The 21,500-nt window shown below is 52.9% G+C and overlaps 2 protein-coding genes across 2 annotated transcripts in view; both read right to left on the bottom strand.

Annotated features, from left to right (window-relative positions):
- Positions 1-21,500, bottom strand: part of LOC128903419 (scavenger receptor cysteine-rich type 1 protein M160-like) — a 903,222-nt gene that overhangs the window by 391,304 nt on the left and 490,418 nt on the right. The gene's annotated exons all lie outside the window — the stretch shown is intronic.
- Positions 8,468-12,794, bottom strand: LOC128903401 (tubulin alpha chain-like). Its single transcript, XM_054187417.1, has 7 exons — positions 12,748-12,794; positions 12,182-12,243; positions 10,888-11,104; positions 10,108-10,250; positions 9,592-9,695; positions 9,089-9,164; positions 8,468-8,922 (listed from the first exon to the last, which is right to left on the bottom strand). Exons 4-7 carry the CDS (start codon positions 10,136-10,138, stop codon positions 8,468-8,470), a joined length of 666 nt encoding a protein of 221 aa, XP_054043392.1. The 5' UTR covers positions 10,139-10,250; positions 10,888-11,104; positions 12,182-12,243; positions 12,748-12,794.

The raw sequence follows: 21,500 nt of genomic DNA, 5'->3' as shown, positions 1-21,500 counted from the left end.
TCACTGTCCTTCTTGTAGTGAGGGGCCCAAAACTGAAGGCAGTACTCGAGGTGGGGCCTCACCAGTGCCGAGTACAGGGGGATGATCACTTCCCTAGTCCAGCTCACCACACTATTCCTGATACAGGCCAGGATGCTGTTGGCCTTCTTGGCCACCTGGGCACACTGCTGGCTCATATTCAGCCGGCTGTCCACCAACACTCCCAAGTCCTTTTCTGCCGGGCTGCTTTCGAGCCACTCCGCCCCAATCCTGTAGCGCTGCATGGGGTTGGTGTGACCCGAGTGCAGGACCTGGCACTTGGCCTTGTTGAACCTCATACCATTGGCCTCAGCCCATCGGTCCAGCCTGTCCAGATCCCTCTGCAGAGCCAACCTACCCTCAAGCAGTTCAACACGCCCGCCTAGTTTAGCGTCATCTGCGAACTTACTGAGGGTGCATTCGATCCATTCATCCAGATCATTGATAAAGATATTAAAGAGAACCAGCCCCAGCACCGAGCCCTGGGGGACACCACTTGTGACCGGACACCAACTGCATTTAACTCCATTTACCACCACTCTCTGGGCACGGCCGTCCACCCAGTTTTTTACCCAGCAAAGAGTACACCTGTCCAGGCCATGAGCAGCCAGTTTCTCCAGGAGAATGCTGTGGGAAACAGTGTCAAAAGCTTTGCAAAAATCCAAGTAGACAACATCCACAGCCTTTCCCTCATCCACTAAGTGGGTCACCTTATCATAGAAGGAGATCAGGTTTGACAGGCATGACCTGCCCTTCACAAACCCATGCTGACTGGGCCTGATCACCCTCTTCTCCTGCATGTGCCGTGCAATGGCACCGAGGATGATCTGTTCCATGACCTTCCCAGGCACCGCGGTCAGGCTGACTGGCCTGTAGTTCCCCGGATCCTCCTTCCGGCCCTTCTTGTGGATGGGTGTCACATTTGCTAACCTCCAGTCAGCTGGGACCTCCCCGGTTGTCCAGGACAGCTCATAAATGATACCAAGTGGCCTGGCGAGCACCTCTGCCAGCTCTTTCAATACCCTTGGGTGGATCCCATCCGGCCCCATAGATTTGTGCCTGCTGAGAAACCTGAGCCGAGCAGCAGCAAAGTTAAACAAAAGAAAGCAAAGGGAGAAGTGAGAAGAAAAGTAACAGCAGCTGATGGATCTAGTTCAGCTCTTGTAAATTACACCAGGTACCTCATCATTTCTTTTCCTATTCTTTCTTTCCTCCTCCCCGCACCCCAAAAATGTCAAATTATTTGTGGTGACTAATGAAAGGAACAGCTAAATCCATGCTACATGAGTGAATAATCCGTGACTTTTCCTGTTAAACGGTCCTTGGGTCAGAATCAAATTTTGTTAAAGAAAACAAACAGTCTGTACTGCGCAGAAAGCTCATGAGGTTAATTCATTGCTGACGTGTTTGACCCTTCCTCTGGGACTTTTTCCCCCTCTTCTTATTCATTACATGGTGACTCTGAGGAGCCCTCCCCATGTCTTCCTTCCCATCCAGCTGACTGCTAAAGGCAAGGATAACAGACACGTCTATACCGTGCAATACTTTGACATTAACAATTGCAGGGTGCTGTAATGATCTGCCTTTGTCAGTGTGACATGAAATCGATCCTTGCAGAAATAGCAGCTTGGTCGCCAATACACTGCACTGATTTTAGCTTTGAGCACAGTGCCACGGCGACACAGCTGCACTGCTTCCAGCTCAGTGCCGACTCCTTCGGCTCTGACCTTGGAGATGAGTCTTCTATATTCCATTGTGCGACATGTGAAAAACAGGAAAGTGATCTGGTGTGGGGCTGCTGTTCCTTACAGTCCAGCACCTAAAGAAGCACAACAAAGCAAACTCAAGACGTTGAAGACATCGCTGTAGGCTTAAGACAGTGTCTTGATAGTCTAAAAAGTTTCCAAAACGTAATTTTTTCTAAAGAAGAACATGGGACTTGAGGATAAAATTTGGGTTGTGTGTACCTCTCCGTAATTGCTTGCTTCCACGTTGAAACGGGAACGTGTATCTAATTCATCTACCATTGGTAGAAGTGGGATGTGAAGGAATTAGCAGCTCAGACAGACCCCAATCCGATAATCCTGTGTCTTTGTTAATGAAATGTGGAGTAGGAAGACACTAAATTAATTGATTGCTCCTCATGTTAGCTAGTGGACTCGTTCTGTCTCTTGCCTGTTCCCCTAATTGAACATCCTTTGAAGAAGTGCTGCAGACAGAGAATTGAAAGAAAAGCTCTTTTATAAAATGTTACAAAAGATCGTGTATCCCAGCCATTATTGAGGTACGCTTTTTTCCTCTCAGCAGTAGTTCTACTGGAGGAAGTGCCGTTAGAAAGACCGAAGAAGAGCCAGATACAAAAGGAGGCGTCGTTGAGGCAACGGAGGAGCACAGTAATGATATCCCAGCCCCAGCTGAAGACGTCGTGAAGCTGAAGCCTGAAGCAAGGGGAAGTCACAGTCTAAGCAGTCCCCGTGTTAGCCGCAGCCGCGGTCAAAGCCCTTCTGAGAGTCGGACTCGAAGGCACAGGGGCAGTGCCAGCTCAGCAGCGAATCACGGCAGCAAGAAAAAGAAAAAGAAAAAAGACAAGCAGCAGCACAAGAAGCACAAGAAACACATTGGAAACAACATGGAATTGGGAAAGAGGCAAAAACACCAGCACAAGAAGAAAACAATGAAAATGAGCAAAGAGAAAGAAAGAGGACCAAAAAGTGAAATCCGTCACTACACAGAATGACAGATAATTTAAAAAAGACTGAATTCCCAAGGGATCTGTACTAATTTTTCCTAAAATGTAAACAAATTTGGGCGTTGCAAATAATGACACGAAAGAGCCTGTGCTGCAGTTCCAATTTTGCTGCTTGATTATTTCATTTTTACATCAGAGCTTGGTAAAAGTGAGTATTTTCTACAGAGTTGTTAGTTGTGACCATGTAACACGGAAGGTTTACTGGGGCATCTTATTTTTAGCCACCGTTAAATAGTTTAGGTGGAGTTTTCTATACTGTGAAAATTTTCCTAGTTGAAGGTTTGTTTAGTTGCCTGGCAGAGGCAGCTGGTATCAGTTATAAAATACCAGCGGAATGATTTGCAGAGACATTACAGCCCTCTTATGTCACTTTTTGATGAGAATAAAATGTTTTCGGTAAACTGTCCAATGTGAGGAGATTTCCAGTGATAGCTGAACATTAGCAAAGGTCAGTGACAGGAAAAAGCTGCCAGGAAAAGCTTGCCGGTAGCTAACGCGTATGAAAAATAACATATCCACGGGTTTAGTTTTGAAAAGATTGGCAGGACGTTAAATCTTTGGAACTGATGCTATGTGGGGAGGCGTTAGCAGGAGGTGCATGTTTTCCATGTGCCACGTGGCCTTGTTTTCGGCTTGTCGGAGGTAGCATATGGCCCCAAACATCTAGCCGCTCTTAACAGCTGGGACTGATGAGGGAAGCTGAGGCCTCCTTGGAACTAAACCTGGCAAGGGAGGTCAAGGCCAACAGGAAAAGTTTCTTCAGGTGTATTGGAGGCAAAAGGGGAACTAGGAAAATGTGGGCCCGCTGTTGAATGAGACAGGAGCCATGGGGACAGCGGATGCGGAGAAGGCGGAGTTACTGAATGCCTTCTTTGCTTCGGTCTTTACTGCTCAGGCCAGCCCTCAGGAGCCCCAGACTTTGGAAGTGACAGAGAAAGTCTAGACATAGGAGGACTTCCCCTTGGTTGAGGAGAATTAAGTCAGAGATCAGGGAAGTAAGCTGGATATCCACAAGTCCATGGGCCCCAATGGGATGCACCCGAGAGTGCTGAGGGAGCTGGCGGAAGTTGTTGATGGGCCTCTCTCCATCATCTTTGAAAGGTCCCGGAGAACCGGTGAGGTGCCTGAGGACTGGAGGAAAGCCAACGATCCTCCAGTCTTCAAAAAAGGGCAAGAAGGAGGAGCCGGGGAACTACAGGCCGGTCAGCCTCACCTCCATCCCTGGAAAGATGATGGAACAGCTCGTTGTGGGCGTCATCTCAAGGCATGTGGAGGAAAAGAATGCTATGGGCAGTAGTCAACACGGATTCACCAAGGGGAAATCCTGTGTGACTAACCCGATAGCCTTCTATGATGGCGTGACTGGATGGATAGATGAGGGGAGGGCAGTGGATGGTGTCTACCTTGACTTCAGCGAGGCTTTCGACACCGTCTCCCACAGCATCCTCATAGGGAAGCTTAGGAAGAGCGGGCTTGATGAGTGGACAGTAAGGTGGATAGATAACTGGTTGAAAGACAGAGCTCGGAGGGTGGTGATTAGGGGCACAGAGTCTAGTTGGAGGTCCGTGAGGAGTGGTGTTCCCCAGGGGTCACTGCTGGGTCCAGTCCTCTTCAATATCTTCATCAGCGACCTGGATGAAGGGATAGGGTGCACCCTCAGCAAGTTTGCTGATGACACAAAGCTGGGGAGGTGGCTGACACACCAGAAGGCTGTGCCGCCATCCAGAGAGACCTGGGCAGGCTGGAGAGTTGGGCAGAGAGAAACCTTATGACATTCAACCAGGGCAAGTGTCGGGTGCTGCACCTGGGGAGGAATAACCCCGTGCACCAGGACAGGTTGGGGCTGACCTGCTGGAGAGCAGCTCTGTGGAAAGAGACCTGGGAGTCCTGGTGGACAACAGGATGACCATGAGCCAGCAATGGGACCTTGTGGCCTAGAAGGCCAATAGCATCCTGGGGTGCATCTAGAAGAGTGTGGCCAGCAGGTGGAGGGAGGTCATCCTCCCCCTCTACTCTGCCCTGCTGAGGCCGCATCTGGAGTACTGTGTCCAGTTCTGGGTTCAAGAAGGACAGGGAACTGCTGGAGAGGGGACAGCAAAGGGCTACCAAGATGCTGAGGGGACTGGAAGACCTCTCTTATGAAGAAAGGCTGAAGGATTTGGGTCTCTTCAGCCTGGGAAAAAGACGGCTGAGGGGGGACCTTATCAACACTTATAAATAGTTAAAGGGTGGGTGTCAGGAGGATGGGGCCAGGCTCTTGTCAGTGGTGCCCGGGGACAGGACAAGGGGCAATGGGAACAAGCTGGACCATGGGAAGTTCCATCTGAACATAAGGAAAAACTTCTTTACCTTGATGGTGACAGCGCTGGAACAGGCTGCCCAGAGAGGTGGTGGAGTCTCCGTCTCTGGAGATCTTCCAAACCCACCTGGACACGATCCTGTGCAACCTCCTGTAGGTGAACCTACTTTGGCAGGGAGGTTGGACTAGAGATGATCTCTAGCGGCCCCCTCCAACCCCTACCATTCTGTGATAGTGTGGTTCAGCTCCAGCAAAACGCTTTGCATGGTGTCCCTCAATATTCTTTTACCCAAGTTAGGGTATCACAGCCTGGATGGGCAGAGAAACAGGTGGGTAAAACAGCAGTTGCATGATCAGGCTGAGGGAGCAGTGGTGAAGGGCTCGTCCCCTACCTTGAGGCCACTGGGACATACTGGGGCATTGTGGGGCTGCAGAGGGGACTCTGCTGGGCTCTGTGCGGTTGAACACCTGCATCCATGACCCGGAGGAGGCAACTCTCCCGGCGTTTGTCGATGGCACTAAATGGGGAGGACCGTTCCTATGTCTTAGGGATGCCATTGAGGGGAAACCTGACAGGTGGGGTGACTGTCCTGTCAGGAGCTTCATGAGGTACAAGAAGGACAAAGGCCAGATGCTGCACCTGGCCTAGCCTGGCAGCCTGCAGTTGCAGGGCCTGTGGACTTCCTGGCTGGGGAGTAGCTCTGCAGAGAAGGCCCTGGTGGTGCTGGGGGACAGAAGGCCAACCATGGTCCCACCATGCAAAGCGGTAGCAAAGTCGGCCAGCAGCGTCCTGGAGCATAGGAAGAGGAGCCTTGCCAAAAGAGTGAGGCGCACAATTGTCTCCCCTGGCTCACCACTCGTTAGAGCACCTGTATGCTACGGTGTTAATTGTTGGGCCTCCACTGGGGAAGGGAAGGAGGGAGGGAGCAGCTGGGTGGCTGCTGGGCTACTGGCCAGAGCAGAGAGAAGTCCCCAGAGCGAGGAAGATGGGTGTAAGTGGGAGCGAGTTCAGTGGAGAGTCCTTTGGATGCTCAGGGGCTGGGGCACTTGCCTGGGAGGAGAACTTGAGTGAAAGGGCCTTGTTCAAGCTGCAGAAAAGGTGGCCTTGGGAACCTCATAGTGACCTGCTGGTCCCTACGGGGAGGTTTTCAGGAAGATGAAGCCAGTCTTCTAACGGTGGTGCTGGGCAGGAGAATAACGGAAAACAGTCAGCTGTTGGAATAAGGACCTTCTTATGACACCGGGATGAGTGGAGGCGTGACACGCCGGAGGGAGGGGACACCATCCCGAGGGACCTGGGCAGGCTGGAGAAGTGGCTCCGTGCCAACCTCATGAGGTTCAACCAGGCGCTCAGCCTTGCTCCGTCTCCTTCCCTGGTCCCTTCTGGCCCTGGGTGGAAGCTCGCGTGGTCTCCACTGCCCCTGCAGGTAGGTGCCCTCCAGGCCTCTCATCCTCTCCTTCCTCCTCCAGGGACACCCACATCTTCCCCACATGGCTCCACGTGCCCGCTTGTTCACTCTTGCCCCCAAAATCAGGTTCCTTTCCATAGCGGCCATGCAAAAGGTCCCTCAGGTGGCCCCCAGCTTCCAGGAACAGGCTGGGCTGATCTCAGAGCCATGGCCAACAGTAAAATCCTTCTTCCCCATTCCAGTTGTGAGCAATTAAAAAAGTCGACGCTCTTCTGCAACGTCTCTCCAATGTTTTTATTCAACTCCTTCCTAATGATTCCAAACAGGGTCTCCCCAGATCTTTTTCCAGTTCTCTAGAACCTCAGCAAGGGGCGTCCCCCTTTCAACGCTGACTGTTGACCCCACCTTTACTTCTATACTATATCATAAATTGCAAGATTAAACACAAGAGCATCCCAGTCTAATTCTGTCTGGAATTACCCGTGCCCAAGCCTCTTAGGTGAACTCGCCTGATTTGCCGGCAATTCCAGTGTTGGAAACGGGTCTGTCCAGAGGAATACCTGGCTCGTCCTCTCTTGTGTCCTAGAGTCCCACCTGGGTCGCCAAAATCTGTTAAAGAATTTCACTGCTCGGGGGGTACCTCTAGGTTTGCGTTATTGACGACTCAGAGTTGGGCCATCTCCTCAGGGAGTGGCAAAGGCTGACAAGGAATATCTCGGTTATATACAGTTAAAACAAACATTACATAATTGGTATTTCTTTCCAAGAGGGTCTGGGTGTTCCCTTACAGCTTTTCAGCTCTCTAGTCTTTAGTAACTGCAAAAGTCCATACCGTTCCTCTGCCTCAGGTGATTCTTCATCGTCTCGTTCCAGTTCTCCTTTTGAAGTCGCAGCTCACTGCCGCGGTCTCTGGTCACCCCCGTCTCTTGTCTTCTTTAAACAGTCTTTACCTGTAGGATTCTTACAACCTTAAGACATTCTATTAATTACTTGCTTGTTGCGTGAAAGGGGCCAAGCGGTTTCGGCAGAAGATAAACCCCCTTGCGTTCTAACACTCCTCACCGAGGGGGGGGACCAGGTGTGGCTGGGTTTAAATTCGGAGTGATGCCCAATCCAGCACTATCAGTCCAATCGCGTTTAATATGTATTAAACTGTTACGGTTTGGACACACTGAGAGTGGACTGCACCTTCAGTCTAGTCGTGCTCCTGAACCAGCACGGCCACTCTCGAGTCTTTGGTCACGTTCAGTGAGAAACCGAAACGACCAGCTACTGAAACAGTGCAGTTTATTTAAACAACAGGTATATAGGATTGACGGTGATAAATACACTGTCTGCAAAGCACGTGCAAATGAGGGTATACAAAACACGCGACAAGGTTATAAACGATACAGCCTGGCTATAAATGTAGGAAAGAGATTCTCCAGAGAGATTTCTAAGTTTCCCGAGGAAGCACTCGGTATGATCTAAGTCTTACCCACAGGCGTCCCTACGGGGGGGCAGAGAGGCTCAGCCCGGCGACTGATCCCAGAAGTCAGCGATGGAATTCTTCGCGATGGTGTCTTCCCTGGGTATCCCCCCTCTCTCGGGCTATTTTTATACTATTTGTTACCTTCAAGGTGGAGTTTGAGTGACTTTAGTCATACATACTTTTATTATGGTTGGTGTAAAATTCTCTCGCTTCACAATTAAAGGTAGAGTTTACGAGAAATTCAGGGCGCAGACTCAAGAAGGAGTGGTCGCACCTTAGAGGCGGGTAGCCTTCGGGATGGACGTGTGTTTTGGTATTATAATGACATTATAATGAGTAAAGTTCGCACAAAGGACAGCATTTCATCAAAATGTGACAAAACGCTGGCTCCGAGTATCGAGCGGGCAGCTAACTGGCAGCTTATCTGTATCATGGTATCATCCCATCCCAATCCCACGAGGAGTCTCTCCCCCAGTGCACAAGAAAGCTGAAGTGTTTGAAGCAGACGTTTTGTGGATGTGCTATTCCTCCCCTTCCTCCTCTCCCTCCTCTTCCACAGAATCCACCCCCAGCTCCTCACAATCCTTCTCCAGGGCAGCCATGTCCTCCCGGGCCTCTGAGAACTCCCCCTCCTCCATGCCCTCCCCCACGTACCAGTGCACGAACACCCGCTTGGCACACATCACGTCAAATTTGTGGTCCAGGAGGGCCCAGGCCTCGGCAATGCCCCTGGTGTTGCTCAGCACACACACAGCGCGCTGCACGTTGGCCAGGTCCCCCCCGGGCACCACCGTGGGCGGCTGGTAGTTGATGCCCACCTTGAAACCTGTGGGGCACCAGTCCACAAACTGGATGCTACGCTTGCTTTTGATGGTGGATGTTCTTCTTATGGGTGTAAAACGTCTCTTTACATCCTTATGGATGTAAAACATCTCTTTAAACAACTGCTCCTCCACCGACGTCCAAATATCCGAGCCTAGGAATTAACCAGCGACACGCAAACTATTAGAATAGGCATCCCCCACCTCCAAAAGCCCCGGAAAGGGGTTAAAACTGCTCTTTTCCCTCACCCCAAAAGAACACTGTTAACACTCAGATCAGTCAGAGCAAAGGGAACAGCGGGAGCTGTTCTCCTCGTTTACCTGTGTAATGATAATCAGCCAGGGGATGGGATTCGGGTCTCCGAGGCGGCCCAGCACGCAGCATCTCCACTGCCTCCTGCGAGATTTAATAGGGAAAAAAGACGTAAATTCCTCCAGAGGAGGAGGAGCAAAAAGGGAAATTCTCGCTCCTCGTGGCGATGCAGTAGATGCCAAGGGGTGTTAAGTCCCTTCTTCGAAGAAGAGGGAGCAAAGCGGACCCGCTCGGGGCTTATCGAGGGCAGACCTCGGGTTTTATCTAATATCCCTTCATTCAGGAGTAATTCTATTCTCCAAATCGTCCCAGAATCAAACCAAACTCTTCGTGATGCACCAGGAGAGGGGTCTGGAAGCCCAAGAGACCTTAACGCGGTGACAGGCAGCACCCAAGCACCTCCTGCGCTTTCAGCAAAGAGATTCCGGCCCGCGCAACAGAAAACTCAGAGCGACTCCCAGCTCAAACCAGGAACAAAGTCCGTTCTTCATTAGAAATTGCCGCTTCTTACCAGCACGTCGCCTTGAGCCTCGTGCAGGCAATGCAGAGCCAGCTCCGCGTTGACCCGGCCCCCCGGCCCGGCGTTGGGAGAAGCCAAATGGAGCAGGTTTCTAACTACAAATGCAACGAAAACTGAGAAAAAGTCAAATTTTCCTGGAGAAAAGGGGCGACAGGAGAGGGAGGGAAAAGAGGACGAGCGCAGCAGAGACTGGAGACGAGGAGAAGGCAGAGAAAAAAGTCCGATACCCCAAACAGCTCTACTTTAAAAGCTCAGAGAGAAACCTCCCCTCTCCCGAGGGCGCCGCAGATGAGGTGGGACAGCTCCAAATGCCCGTTTTTCATGTAAGATGCTGCCGAGAGCGTCTCCTGTTATTCTTTAGACACCCTCCCACCAAAACCCAGCCATCTCCTTCCCTCGAACACGAAGGCGGGCAAGAAAAGGAGGGAGAGAAGCCTAAAAAGGTGCAGTTGTCAACCCGTCATATCCCTGGGTGGGGTGGAAGTGGAAAAAAAGCATTAGAAAAACCTTTCTCCTGCGTCTCCCGGTTGGTTTCCATGTCGCCCCAGGGTTTCCAGACCAGCGACGCTCCCTCTTCCTCCTCTTCCAAACAGGCCGGGTCCTGGAGGTCGGGAAGCTCTGCTTGGAATTGGCTGCCGACGTTGACGCGCCTGAAAGCGTGAGGAAGAGGAGGTGAGGAAGGCGAACAAGGAACAGCTCCAGCAGGATAAACGCACGGATACGTGAGGAGCTGTAATAAATACGGCCCCTGTTTCCCAGGAAAGCACTAATCGCTCTCCTCTAACAACTTCTCCAGCACCACCACGTTACCGTTCTGCCTCCTGAGTCCTCCTGGGCCCCATCGGGCAAGAGAATTGGGGGTATCAAAAAAAACACCCGAGAGAAAAATCATTCCGCCAAGACCATCCTTTAGCCTTCCTTGCCATCCTCAAGTAGTTTGAATTGCGCGTTTTTAATGCTTAGACTAAGTTTTTACCCCAAACAATGTCGCACAATCAAATCAGGTCGTGGGTTTAGGAGGAACTTAAACCGCAACTCCAAAGTGATTAACAGGTTACGTATTTCCCATAAATTCCACCAACAGGCCCCTGGAACCTTTACCAAGTCTGTTACCAATGGTGTTAATTACCACCAAGCCCATTCCTGCCACGTTGTTTGAGTAGAATTGTGGGATTTAAGGGAGCTGTGACGCTGAGCTGCTAAAGTGGTGACTGGTGGCTCACAGAAGCCATTCCAGCACGGGATTTTTGCTAAATACACTCAAAAATGGCTAAAATCGCCACCCACCTCCTTCCCTGCTGGCAAATTCGTTGTCATGGACAGTACTGAGATGGGAATCAGCAGGCGGAGCCACCGTGACGTGCCCCTGAAGGCATCCCGGGTTTGGAGGGACGGTTTCCACCTCCTGCGTCCTCTGGCGATGGTTTCTGGGCACAATCGAGGGCACGGGGTGTATTTTCTGGCCTCCACGTCCTTCACATCCCAAGTCCCATCCGAATTGTTTCTCCGTTAAAGAAAATAATGAGAATTCCTGTTAAATAACAAGTGCTCAATGATTCCGTTTCCCTTTACCTACTGCTCCTTCCTTGCTTTGTGCCATCGCTCCCCGTGAAAACCCCCGGTGGTGACCTTTTTTGGAATAAAACTACCTGACCACAGTTTTTTGGCGGGGGAGGGGAAGCCAAAAAGTGGGGAAAGTGGAGATAAAGGGGTGGAAAATTAACGGGAGGAAGTTGAACTGGTGTTTTTACAAATATAATGTCATCACCCTCAGTGCTCGATCCGCCGTTTCGTGCCTACTTGGGAAATGTCTGCAGTTCGTTTAGTGGTAAAAGGTGGTATATAGGGAAAAAAACAACCCCAAGATACCCAACAAATAACCAAAAAGCACTTAATCAACCCCAAACTTTGGAGATATTTAGTCCCCAAACCGGCCGCAGCACGTTGCTCGGTGCTTCCCCGAAACACAATTTTGGCAGTGACCCCACCAGAGAACGATCTCTTAACGGCGCAAGGTTCGTTTAGGTGGACTCTTGATCTCCCTTTTCCCTCCCACTGGTGACGAGACGCTAATTATTTCCACTCACACCAACTATTTCCACTGGAGTGAGCCGTTCCCCTTCGAATTATCACTGACCTGGGCGCCAGCCCGGCCCAGAAGCCAAGCGAAAGGCTCCGTCTCACGTTATTAAACGTCCCAAGACTTGAGCTCCTGAAATGATTTCTCAACCTTTGGCGCTGGATTAATCAGTCAATGGTTTTCAGAGCGCTCTGGATGCGAGAGCTTCTGAAGTGCTGTTAGTGGCCAATCTGGAGCTGTCAACGCTAATAAAAAGCACGCACTTCATTCCTCGCATTACTCTACACTGCTCACTTTAGTATTAATAAAAATACCTTTCTTTAGAACGCTTCTCTTGGAGGGCTCCGGCCCTCAAACCACTAAAAATCCGCACAAAAACGAGCGCAAAACTCCTCGTCAGCTTTTCTGCACTGGCAGCAAATTTGCGTTTTCTGTGGCTTTGGTGGGGAGCATCTGTAGTGTCCCTGAACTCGCAAACACGTCTCGCCCCAGGCGCGCCACCACCTGAGCAGCGAGCGGAATCAGACGGGCAGGATTTTCTTGCCGTGCCGCAGAAGGTGACCCTGGGAAAAGAAGAGCAGAGAAACGAGCCTGGTTGTCACACCCAGCCAAGGGGGACGACCCGGGGGACCCCCACCCCACCTCTGCCCTCGGCAGCGGGGCCGGCACGGACCCTCTGCGCAGAGCCAAGGGGCCTGGCGCGCATTTCACCTCGAGCCCTCTTCCTCAGCCCAGAGCCACACAACTCCCTCTCTTTCTCAGCCCCGAAACCAGCCATGCCAGCCCCTTTGCCAGCCCCGCCAGCAGGAGTCCCGCTCTCCCTGGCAGGCCCCAAACCAGCTCCCCCTCTCTGCTGCCTCAGCCCCTCGGCAGCCCCCCGGGCAACACTGAGGGAGCGCAGACACCCCACAGCACCCCAAACCCCCCAGGACATAGGCACCCCGCGGGGAGCCGGGCCCAGACACCCCCCTCCCACCCGACAATGCCCCCCCGCAGGCCCCCCCTGCCCCCAGCCCCACTCAGGGCCCTCCCGCCCCCACCATCACCCCTCGGGGCCGCCCACTCACCTTGACGCGCTCCAGCTGCCTCACCACGTGCTCGCGGCAGCCCCGCGGGCCCGGCCCCACCCACCACCCGTCCGCCCAGCCCCGCTTTCCCCCCACACCGCCCCGCACTCATTGCCAGGCGGCCGCCATTTGCCCCCGGCCCCCTCAGCTTCTGGACCGGCCACGACGGGCACCCATTGGCCGCCGCCGCCCCACCGCCCGCCCCTTCCTCCTTGGGCAGCGCCGCTCCATTGGTCCGTCACTGCCGTCAATCCCCACTGTGCCCCACCCCCGCTGAGCCGATCCCACCAATGGGAGGGCGCCGTGGCGATCCCAGCAGTGGGAGCTCCCACCAATGGGAGCGTAGTACCGGGGTGGGCGGTGCTGGGGTGGGGGGTGTCCGCGCATGCGCAGTGCAGCCGCACGGCAGGCGAGTGCCCTCCACTCGCTCTCTGCCTACACGCGGGTTTTGAGGCCTGAATAGCTCTTTCTAAAGAAATCTTCCCACAGCCTTTTCCCAGCCTGAACTCCTTTACCTGATAAAAAAGTCACGGAAGCCTTAGAGATAGAAACGGGCTTCCTTTGCCTTGTAGGAACCGCCTGCGGCACAGACGTTGCCACTTGTGTATCTGTTCACAGCCAGATCTCTCCTCAGAGAACACAAATGGGCTGTTCACACTTCTACAGAACAGCCGCTAAACAGAGGCACGGCTCTTTACACTCAGATGTGACGCTGAGGATACAGAACATCTCATCAGACGGGCTCTCTGTTTGGACGTAGGTTCTGGCGCTGGAAGAGCTCTTTATAAATGCAGCTTTTCCAAATCTTTTCCTGGTCTGAGCTCCTTGACAGCGTCCAGAGTCAGAGCATCCTTAGAGAGAGCTTGTTATTTGGATCTCCTTTTAGACAACAGGAATGACTTTTCTTTTCCAGGAGCTGCAAGAAGAAGAGCTTGTTCTCTCTTTCAGTGCCTGGCACCCAGAGTCCAGGTTTGAACCTGTACTTCCAAGGCCTCCTCTTGTAGTTAAACTTGTGCTCGTTGCCTTTCGTCCTTCCACAGGACGCCACTGAGGAGAGTCTGCTTCCACGTGTCTCCCCGTCAGAGAGCTCCCTCTCTCTCAGCCACTCCTTGTGTGTAAAACTCTCCAGTCCCTTCCTCAGTGTGGCTCTTTGCTGGGCTCGCTCCAGAATGTCCAAGCCTTGACCTGGGGAGCCCAGACCCGGACACAAAAATTATACACGTAAAAGAAGAAGACAAACACACAAATAAGGCCGTCTGCAGAATTCAAAATCCACCTCTTGCCATATTTCACAATAATTTCTATCTACTCTTTTACACCTTACGAACTTAAATACTTAACGCAAATGGAAAAGACCTTTATGGAGCCAATCACATCATCTCTCCCAGGATCTGTACGATTTGCTGGCTAGTGGCCTTCCCTGGGGAGTTGGAATTTTAGAAGCTTGGATGATGCTGGCCGAGAACCTGCTCGGGGTGTGGGTCTGCGTGTAACAGGAACAGCCTCTGACATACCCGAGCACACAGACTGGATCTCTGAAATGTCAGAGGCGTCACTGCCTCGGCGGCTACTTGCCCTGCTGCCAGCCTTGCCTCCTGCTCGGCTTCCAGCTCTGCTCGGAGTTGTTCTGGTTTCTCGAAAGACAAAAGATACCCATCAGTATTAGAGGTAAGGACAGAAAAGGTGTGTGGGTAGCCCCCAAAATTCCTCATTGCACCAACTAAACTTTAGACCTCTGGCAGGTAAGCTAGAAGATGATCAAAGTCCACCTTGATGTTAAACAAGAGCATAAAACAACACCCTGTCTCCCACAGAAGAGAAGGAAACGTGAGATCAAATGCTGAGGCACAGGTCACCACTAGCACATCTCATTAAAAATGTATTACCCTGGCAACTTTTCTGGACTTGCTAGACGTGCATTGCTTTTTCGCTTAACAGCCGGATCCTTTCTTTCTCTTTCCCCTGCCGTTTTCTCAATTATTAACTGAAAGAATTAATGTCACGTTTATTGTCATTTTTGCCACGCCAACTCCAGCATATTTTAATATTAAATAAAATGTATGACAGTGTAACGCGTTTATTTTGGACACAGAAGAGTTATGTGCAGAACTCGCTTATTCTGATACTTTCTGCCAGCAGGAATGAACCACTGTCAAAGGAAGTCAGCGTGATGATGGAGTGCTCAACGTGCTAAATCACTGTTAATCAATCCCCTATTAATACATAGACACAACCTGACGAGCAGTTTTGCTAACTCTGCAGCTATTCTCAATAAATAATACGCCCATCTACAAGAAGGGTCAGAAGAAGGATCCGGGGAACTACAGGCCTGTCAGCCTGACCTCGGTACCAGGAAAGATCATGGAGAGGATCACCTTGAGTGAGCTCTCACGGCAAGCGCAGGGCAGCCAAGGGATCAGGGCCAGCCAGCAGGGGTTTAGGACGGGGAGGTCCTGCTTAACCAACCTGATCTCTTTCTGTGACCATGTCACCCACCTTCTGGATGCGGGGAAGGCTGTGGACGTTGTCTATCTGGACTTTAGCAAGGCCTTTGACACCGTCCCCCACAGCATTCTCCTGGAGAAGCTGGTGAATCATGGCATAGACAAGTGTACAATTCGCTGGGTAAGAACCTGTCTGGATGGCTGTGCCCAGAGAGTTGTGATTAATGGGGTGAAATCCTCTTGGCGGCCGGTCACCAGTGGTGTCCCTCAGGGCTCAGTTTTGGTGCCAGTTTAGTTTAATATCTTTATCAATGATGTGGATGAGGGGATTGAGTGCACCCTCAGTGAGTTTACAGATGACACCAAACTGGGTGGGAGAGTTGATCTGCTGGAGGGTAGGAAGGCTCTCCAGAGGGACCTGGACAGGCTGGATCGATGGGCCAAGGCCAACTGTGTGAGGTTTAATAAGGCCAAGTGCCGGGTCCTGCATTTCGGTCACAACAACCCCAAGCAATGCTACGGGCTTGGGGAAGAGTGGCTGGAAAGCTGCCCAGCAGAAAAGGACCAGGGGGTGCTGGTGGGCGGCCAGCTTCACATGAGCCAGCAGTGTGCCCAGGTGGCCAAGAAGGCCAGCAGCATTCTGGCTTGTATCAGGAATGGCGTGGCCAGCAGGAGCAGGGAAGTGATGGTGCCTCTGTACTGGGCACTGGTGAGGCCTCACCTCGAGCGCTGTGTTCAGTTCTGGGCCCCTCTGCACAAGAGGGACATTGAGGTGCTGGAGCGTGTCCAGAGGAGAGCTACCAGGCTGGTGAGGGCTCTGGAGACCAGGGCATATGAGGAGAGGCTGAGGGAGCTGGGCATGTTTAGCTTGGAGAAGAGGAGGCTGAGGGGAGACCTCATTGCCCTCTACAACTCCCTGAAAGGAGGGTGTAGAGAGGTGGGTGTTGGCCTCTTCTCCCAGGGGAATAACGACAGGACCAGAGGAAATGGTCTGAAGTTGCGGCAGGGGAGGTTTAGGTTAGATATTAGGAAGAATGACTTTACTGAAAGAGTGGTCAGGCACTGGAACAGCCTGCCCAGGGAGGGGGTTGAGTCACCATCCCTAGAGGTGTTTAAGGAACGTCTAGAAATTCTGCTCAGGACAGCGTGTGGCTAAACAATACCGATGGCCATGCACTCCGGTGGGTGATCCTCAGCGTGGCTTTGTCAGCTGTCCTGGGCACATCAGAGGTCTCACTGCAACACCCCCCCGGGGGAAGGATGCTGCCATTCAGGCCGCAGCTCAGGGAGTGCCTCTCCCTGGGACTATGGGTCCAGTGGCCTCTGCTCTGGGAACTCAAGAAAAGGTGCAGGAGGCGCCTGAGGAGGGGAACAGACTCTGCACCCTTGAGCATGACAAAGAGGAGAGGAATTGGGTCGTGGAGAGACCCCGCAGAGGACACATCCCGATCCTGTGGAGCAGGGAAGGGGGCACAGCTGGAGCCCACCCCACAGCAGCCCTGAGTGGAGAGTCCTGCCCAGGGGGAGGCTGGGGACTTGTGGGGCTGGAGGAAGGCTCCTTCTAAGCCACAGATGTGGAGGTCCAGGGCAGGGACAGTGCTCTGGCAAGAGGTGAAGGAGCAAGCAGGGCTGGGGCAGGCTGGAAGGCGGCAGACGGGCTCTGCAAAAAGCAGAGGGAGAAAAATCACTGCTGAAGCCCAGGGCTGAACCAGGCACCTTTAGATCTTCAGTCTAACGCTGTCCCAGCTGAGCTCCTTCAGCCCTGCCCCAGCAGCCCTTGTCCCTGGGCCACCCCTGCCGGGCCCCAGGCTGACACAGACGAGGAGTGCTCCTCAGGGAGGTTCCCAGGGAAAAGCTGTGCCCAGCCCCGGACAGAGGGGACCGGGCCCCTCCCTGCCTCCAAGGCCAGGTGGGCTCCAGCTTTGGTGGAGGCCACGTTACGCTGGGCGTGCCAAGATGTGTGTGGGCCTCGTACAAAGGGGACAGGAGTGAAGGTAAGTGGGCAGGCCAGGCATGTGCAACTGCAAAGGCTGAGGGTCAAAGAAGCATAGGACCGATGGAAGACCTTATCACCTGGAAAGCTTCCTCCCACACCTTTTTTCCCTTGCTGAACTTTGTTGCTTCATTCCTAACTCCTCTCCCTCCTTCCCCCTGAGCAGTGCAGGGCGATGGGGAAAGGGGGTCCTGGTCAGTCCATAACAATTCCTCTCTGCTGCTCCTTCCTTCTACCACTTTTCCCATGGGGTCCCTCTTACTGGCTACAGTCTTTCGAGATAAACCTGCTACAGCATGGGCTCTCCTCAAGCTGAAATTCTTTCAGGAAATATCCAACCTGTCCAGTGTTGGGTCCTCCACCAAGTGCAGGGATTACCTCCTCCGCTGTGCTCCTCTCCTTAGGCTGCAGGGAAATACCTGCTCTACTGTGGTATTCTCCACAGGCTGCATGAGACCATCTGCTCTGGCACCCGGAGCACCTCCTCTCCCTCCTTCTTCACTCACACTGGTGTTTTCAGGGCTGTTTCTCACACTGGTTTTTCCCTCACTCCTCTCCCACTCGAGCACTTGTGTCCTTTCTTAAATACACTCTCACAGAAGTTCCACCATCCTCGTTGATGGGCTCAGTTTTGGCCAGCGGTGGGTTTCTTTTGGAGCTGTCTGGAACCAGCTCTGTCTGGCACGGAAGCAGCCCCTGGTCTCTTCTCACAGAGGCCCATGCCTTCAGCCCCACCACTACCAAACCCTGGAGACGGACACCAATTCCACAAGCCCTGGCCCTGCACCACAAACACTCTGGTGTGAGTCCTCACCCCGCATGGTCACACGGTACAAGCCGTACTCCGAGGATTTTTCCTCCTGGGCACTTTCCAGCCCAGCCCAGCTCCCTCCAAGCTCTGCCACCTCCCCTGCCCTCTCTCCATCCCAGCCCAGTCTGCGCTGGCCCAACAGCAGAGCCTGCCCCAGGGTGCTGCAGAGCTCTGGGCACTCACTCCACAGCCACAGCCCCCCTGAAGGGCACCGCAGCTGCTGGGGGGCAGAGGAGGGTCAGCCCCAGAGATGGGGGGCATTTGGGCACAAGGCAAAGGCAGTCAGTGGGCCCCTGTGTCCTCCTCCCCAGGATGTTCTGAGGGGTCTGCAGCCCCTCTGTGCCATCCCCTCTCCCCAGCCCAGTACAAGAGCCCTGGCCCTGGGGACCCTCAGGCAGCTCCTGCCGCCCCAGTGACAGAGTGGCACTGGGACAGCCTGCCCCAGGCTGCTGCAGCCAGAAAGGTCTTCTCATCTCCCGTTTATTCAGCGCTGCTGCTGATGGGTCTCAGAAAAGGAAGTGTTAGCTGGTTCATGTATTTTATTTAAACACACAGAGCGCCTGACTCTTCATTTACATAAATATTTTGTGTCACAGACGAGAGGTGAAAAGTTAAGGAGGAGGGGAGGAATAGTGAATGCTTGTCACACCAGATACAGGGAATCCTTTGCAGAGGAAGGTACACAGTCTATGGCTGATGAAAAAATGTCCAATCAGTTTCCTCAGGGCATCCTTGAGCTCCTGGTTCCTCATGCTGTAGATGAGGGGGTTCACTGCTGGAGGCAACACCGAGTACAGCAGTGACAGCACCAGATCTAAGGATGGTGAGGAGATGGAGGAGGGTTTCAGGTAGGCAAATACAGCAGTGCTGATAAACAGGGAGACAATGACCAGGTGAGGGAGGCACGTGGAAAAGGCTTTGTGCCGTCCCTGCTCTGAGGGGATTCTCAGCACAGCCCTGAAGATCTGCACATAGGACACCACAATGAAAACAAAATATGCAAAGAATAAACAGGAACCAAACACAATAAGCCCAACTTCCCTGAGGTAGTCCGAGTCTGTGCAGGAGAGCTTGAGGATCTGGGGGATTTCACAGAAAAATTGGTCTAGGCCATTCCCTTGACAGAGAGATATTGAAAATGTATTGGCTGTGTGCAGCAGAGCATAGAGAAAGCCACTGCCCCAGGCAGCTGCTGCCATGTGGACACAAGCTCTGCTGCCCAGGAGGGACCCATAGTGCAGGGGTTTGCAGATGGCAACGTAGCAGTCGTAGGACATGACTGTCAGAAGATAAAACTCTGCTGACATCAAGCTGACAAACAGGAAGACCTGGGCAGCACATCCCGAGAAGGAGATGGCCCTGGTGTCCCAGAGGGAGTTGGCCATGGCTTTGGGCAGAGTGGTGGAGATGCAGCCCATGTCGAGGAGGGCGAGGTTGAGGAGGAAGAAGTACATGGGGGTGTGGAGGCGGTGGTCACAGGCTACGGCAGTGATGATGAGGCCATTGCCCAGGAGGGCAGCCAGGTAGATGCCCAGGAAGAGGCAGAAGTGCAAGAGCTGCAGCTCCCGCGTGTCTGTGAATGCCAGGAGGAGGAAGTGGGTGATGGAGCTGCCGTTGGACATCGCATCCCTTTGTTCCCGAGGTACTGCCAAAGGAGGAAAGCCCACTCACAAGTCAGGACAGCTCTGAGCAAATCTCTTCCCATTGCCTGCCCTTCCAAACCCCAGCTGCGGAAACACACTTTGCCCGTGTCCTTTTTTGCGGGAGCTTTCTGCATTGCCCTTGTTGGAGCTCTCATTGTTGCTGGCCAAGTGTGCCGTGAGGAGCAGAGCTCTGCTTGTGGGCTCCCAAGGAGTCATCCCTGCTCCACAGCCGCGGGGATTGGGGAAAGGGGTTACAGCTTCTGCCATTCACTAGTTACCTCATCTGTAATCCACTTGTAACGCAGAGGAGCTGCTCAGCATATTCCTGCAGGAAAACCTCAAGGAAACTCCTGGTTGTCCTCAAACTGCAGTGACATGAGCAGAGCCAGCTCACTCCTCAGCCTTGTTGTGGGGGGAAAGACCACGCAGCTCTTGACTCACTGCCCCCCGACCCCCTGCAGAGGGACAGGGAGAAGAGGGAGAAAAAGGAATAAAAATCTCATGGGTTGAGATACAGACAGTTTGATAGACCAGTAACGGGAAAGAAAATAACAATCATTGTAAAAGAATATAGGTAACCAGGAGTGATGCAGTACAATTGCTTACCCCCCGATGCCCATCCCGAGCAGCGAACACGGATTCCTGCTGCCCGGCCAACCCCCATTTCTAAACTGAGCAGGACCAGCCCAAGGCATTTTATTGACCTCTCTGGTGGTTTTGGTGCTGAGCCCATGAAGCTCAGACACAGGGGAAGCTGATGAAACCTCTCCAGAAGTCAACGTCAGACGCAAACTCCAAAGTTTCTTGGAGTGTTAATGGGTCCCACTGAGGGCCATTACTGCCAAAGGCTCCTGGGGGCTCGTTCGAGGGAAAACTGGATGCAGTGAGGGCAGGTGGGCAAAGGCAATGGAGAGGTGTCTCTGATGCTGGCTAATGCTGAATGTGTGAGAGGAAGGCAAAGGGCCAAGCCCTGGCCTCCAGCCCCTGGGAAGGGAGATCCTGCCCCACAAGCACAGCTCAGGGCTCTTCCTGGGGCATTGTGATGGGAGGACGTGCAATGCCAAGGGCAGAAAGACAGAATGACGGCTCCCGGGTGGGGAAGAGGAGGCGCTAAGGCCCTAGTGCTGTAAGGATAAGGTGTCTTCTGGTAGCCTTGGTGGCACAGACAACAGCCACAGCCAAGAGGAGAAAGACATAAGCAGTATTGGGGGCTTTCAGCCTTGCCAACTCCCTTGAGCGTCTCCACTACAGGCTGTGGCTAGAGAGCTGCCCTGCAGAAAATTACCTGGGGGTGTTGGTCAACTGCCGGCTGAATATGAGCCAGCAGTGTGCCCAGGTGGCCAAGAAGGCCAACAGCATCCTGGCCTGTATCAGGAACAGTGTGGTGAGCAGGACTAGGGAAGTGACTGTCCCCCTGGATTCGGCACTGGTCAGGCCCCACCTGGAGTACTGTGTCCAGTTTTGGGCCCCTCACCACAAAAGAAGACATTGAGGTGCTTGAGCGGGTCTAGGGAAGGGCAAAGGAGCTGGTGAGGGATTTGGAGGATAAATCTTATGAGGAGTGGCTGAGGGAGCTGGATTGTTTAGCCTGGAGAAATGGAGGCTGAGGATATTTGGAAAAAATTTTACACTGAAGCGGTTAATAAGCATTGGAACAGGCTGCCCAGAAAGTGGTTGAGGCACCACCTCTGGAGGTATTTAAAAAACGGGCAGACATAGTGCTTAGAGCTATGGTTTAGTGATGGTTTTTGTCAGAGTTAGGTTGATGGTTGGACTAGGTGATCTGAAAGGTCCCTCCTGTTGCGTGAAAATGGGCCAAGCGGTTTTGGCAGAAGATAAACCCCCTTGCGTTCTAACACTCC

The sequence above is a fragment of the Rissa tridactyla genome, unplaced genomic scaffold (assembly GCF_028500815.1).
Source record: "Rissa tridactyla isolate bRisTri1 unplaced genomic scaffold, bRisTri1.patW.cur.20221130 scaffold_33, whole genome shotgun sequence".
Classification (NCBI taxonomy): domain Eukaryota; kingdom Metazoa; phylum Chordata; class Aves; order Charadriiformes; family Laridae; genus Rissa; species Rissa tridactyla.
Note: the sequence above shows the minus strand (reverse complement) of the source record. Positions and strands in the feature narration are given on the sequence as shown.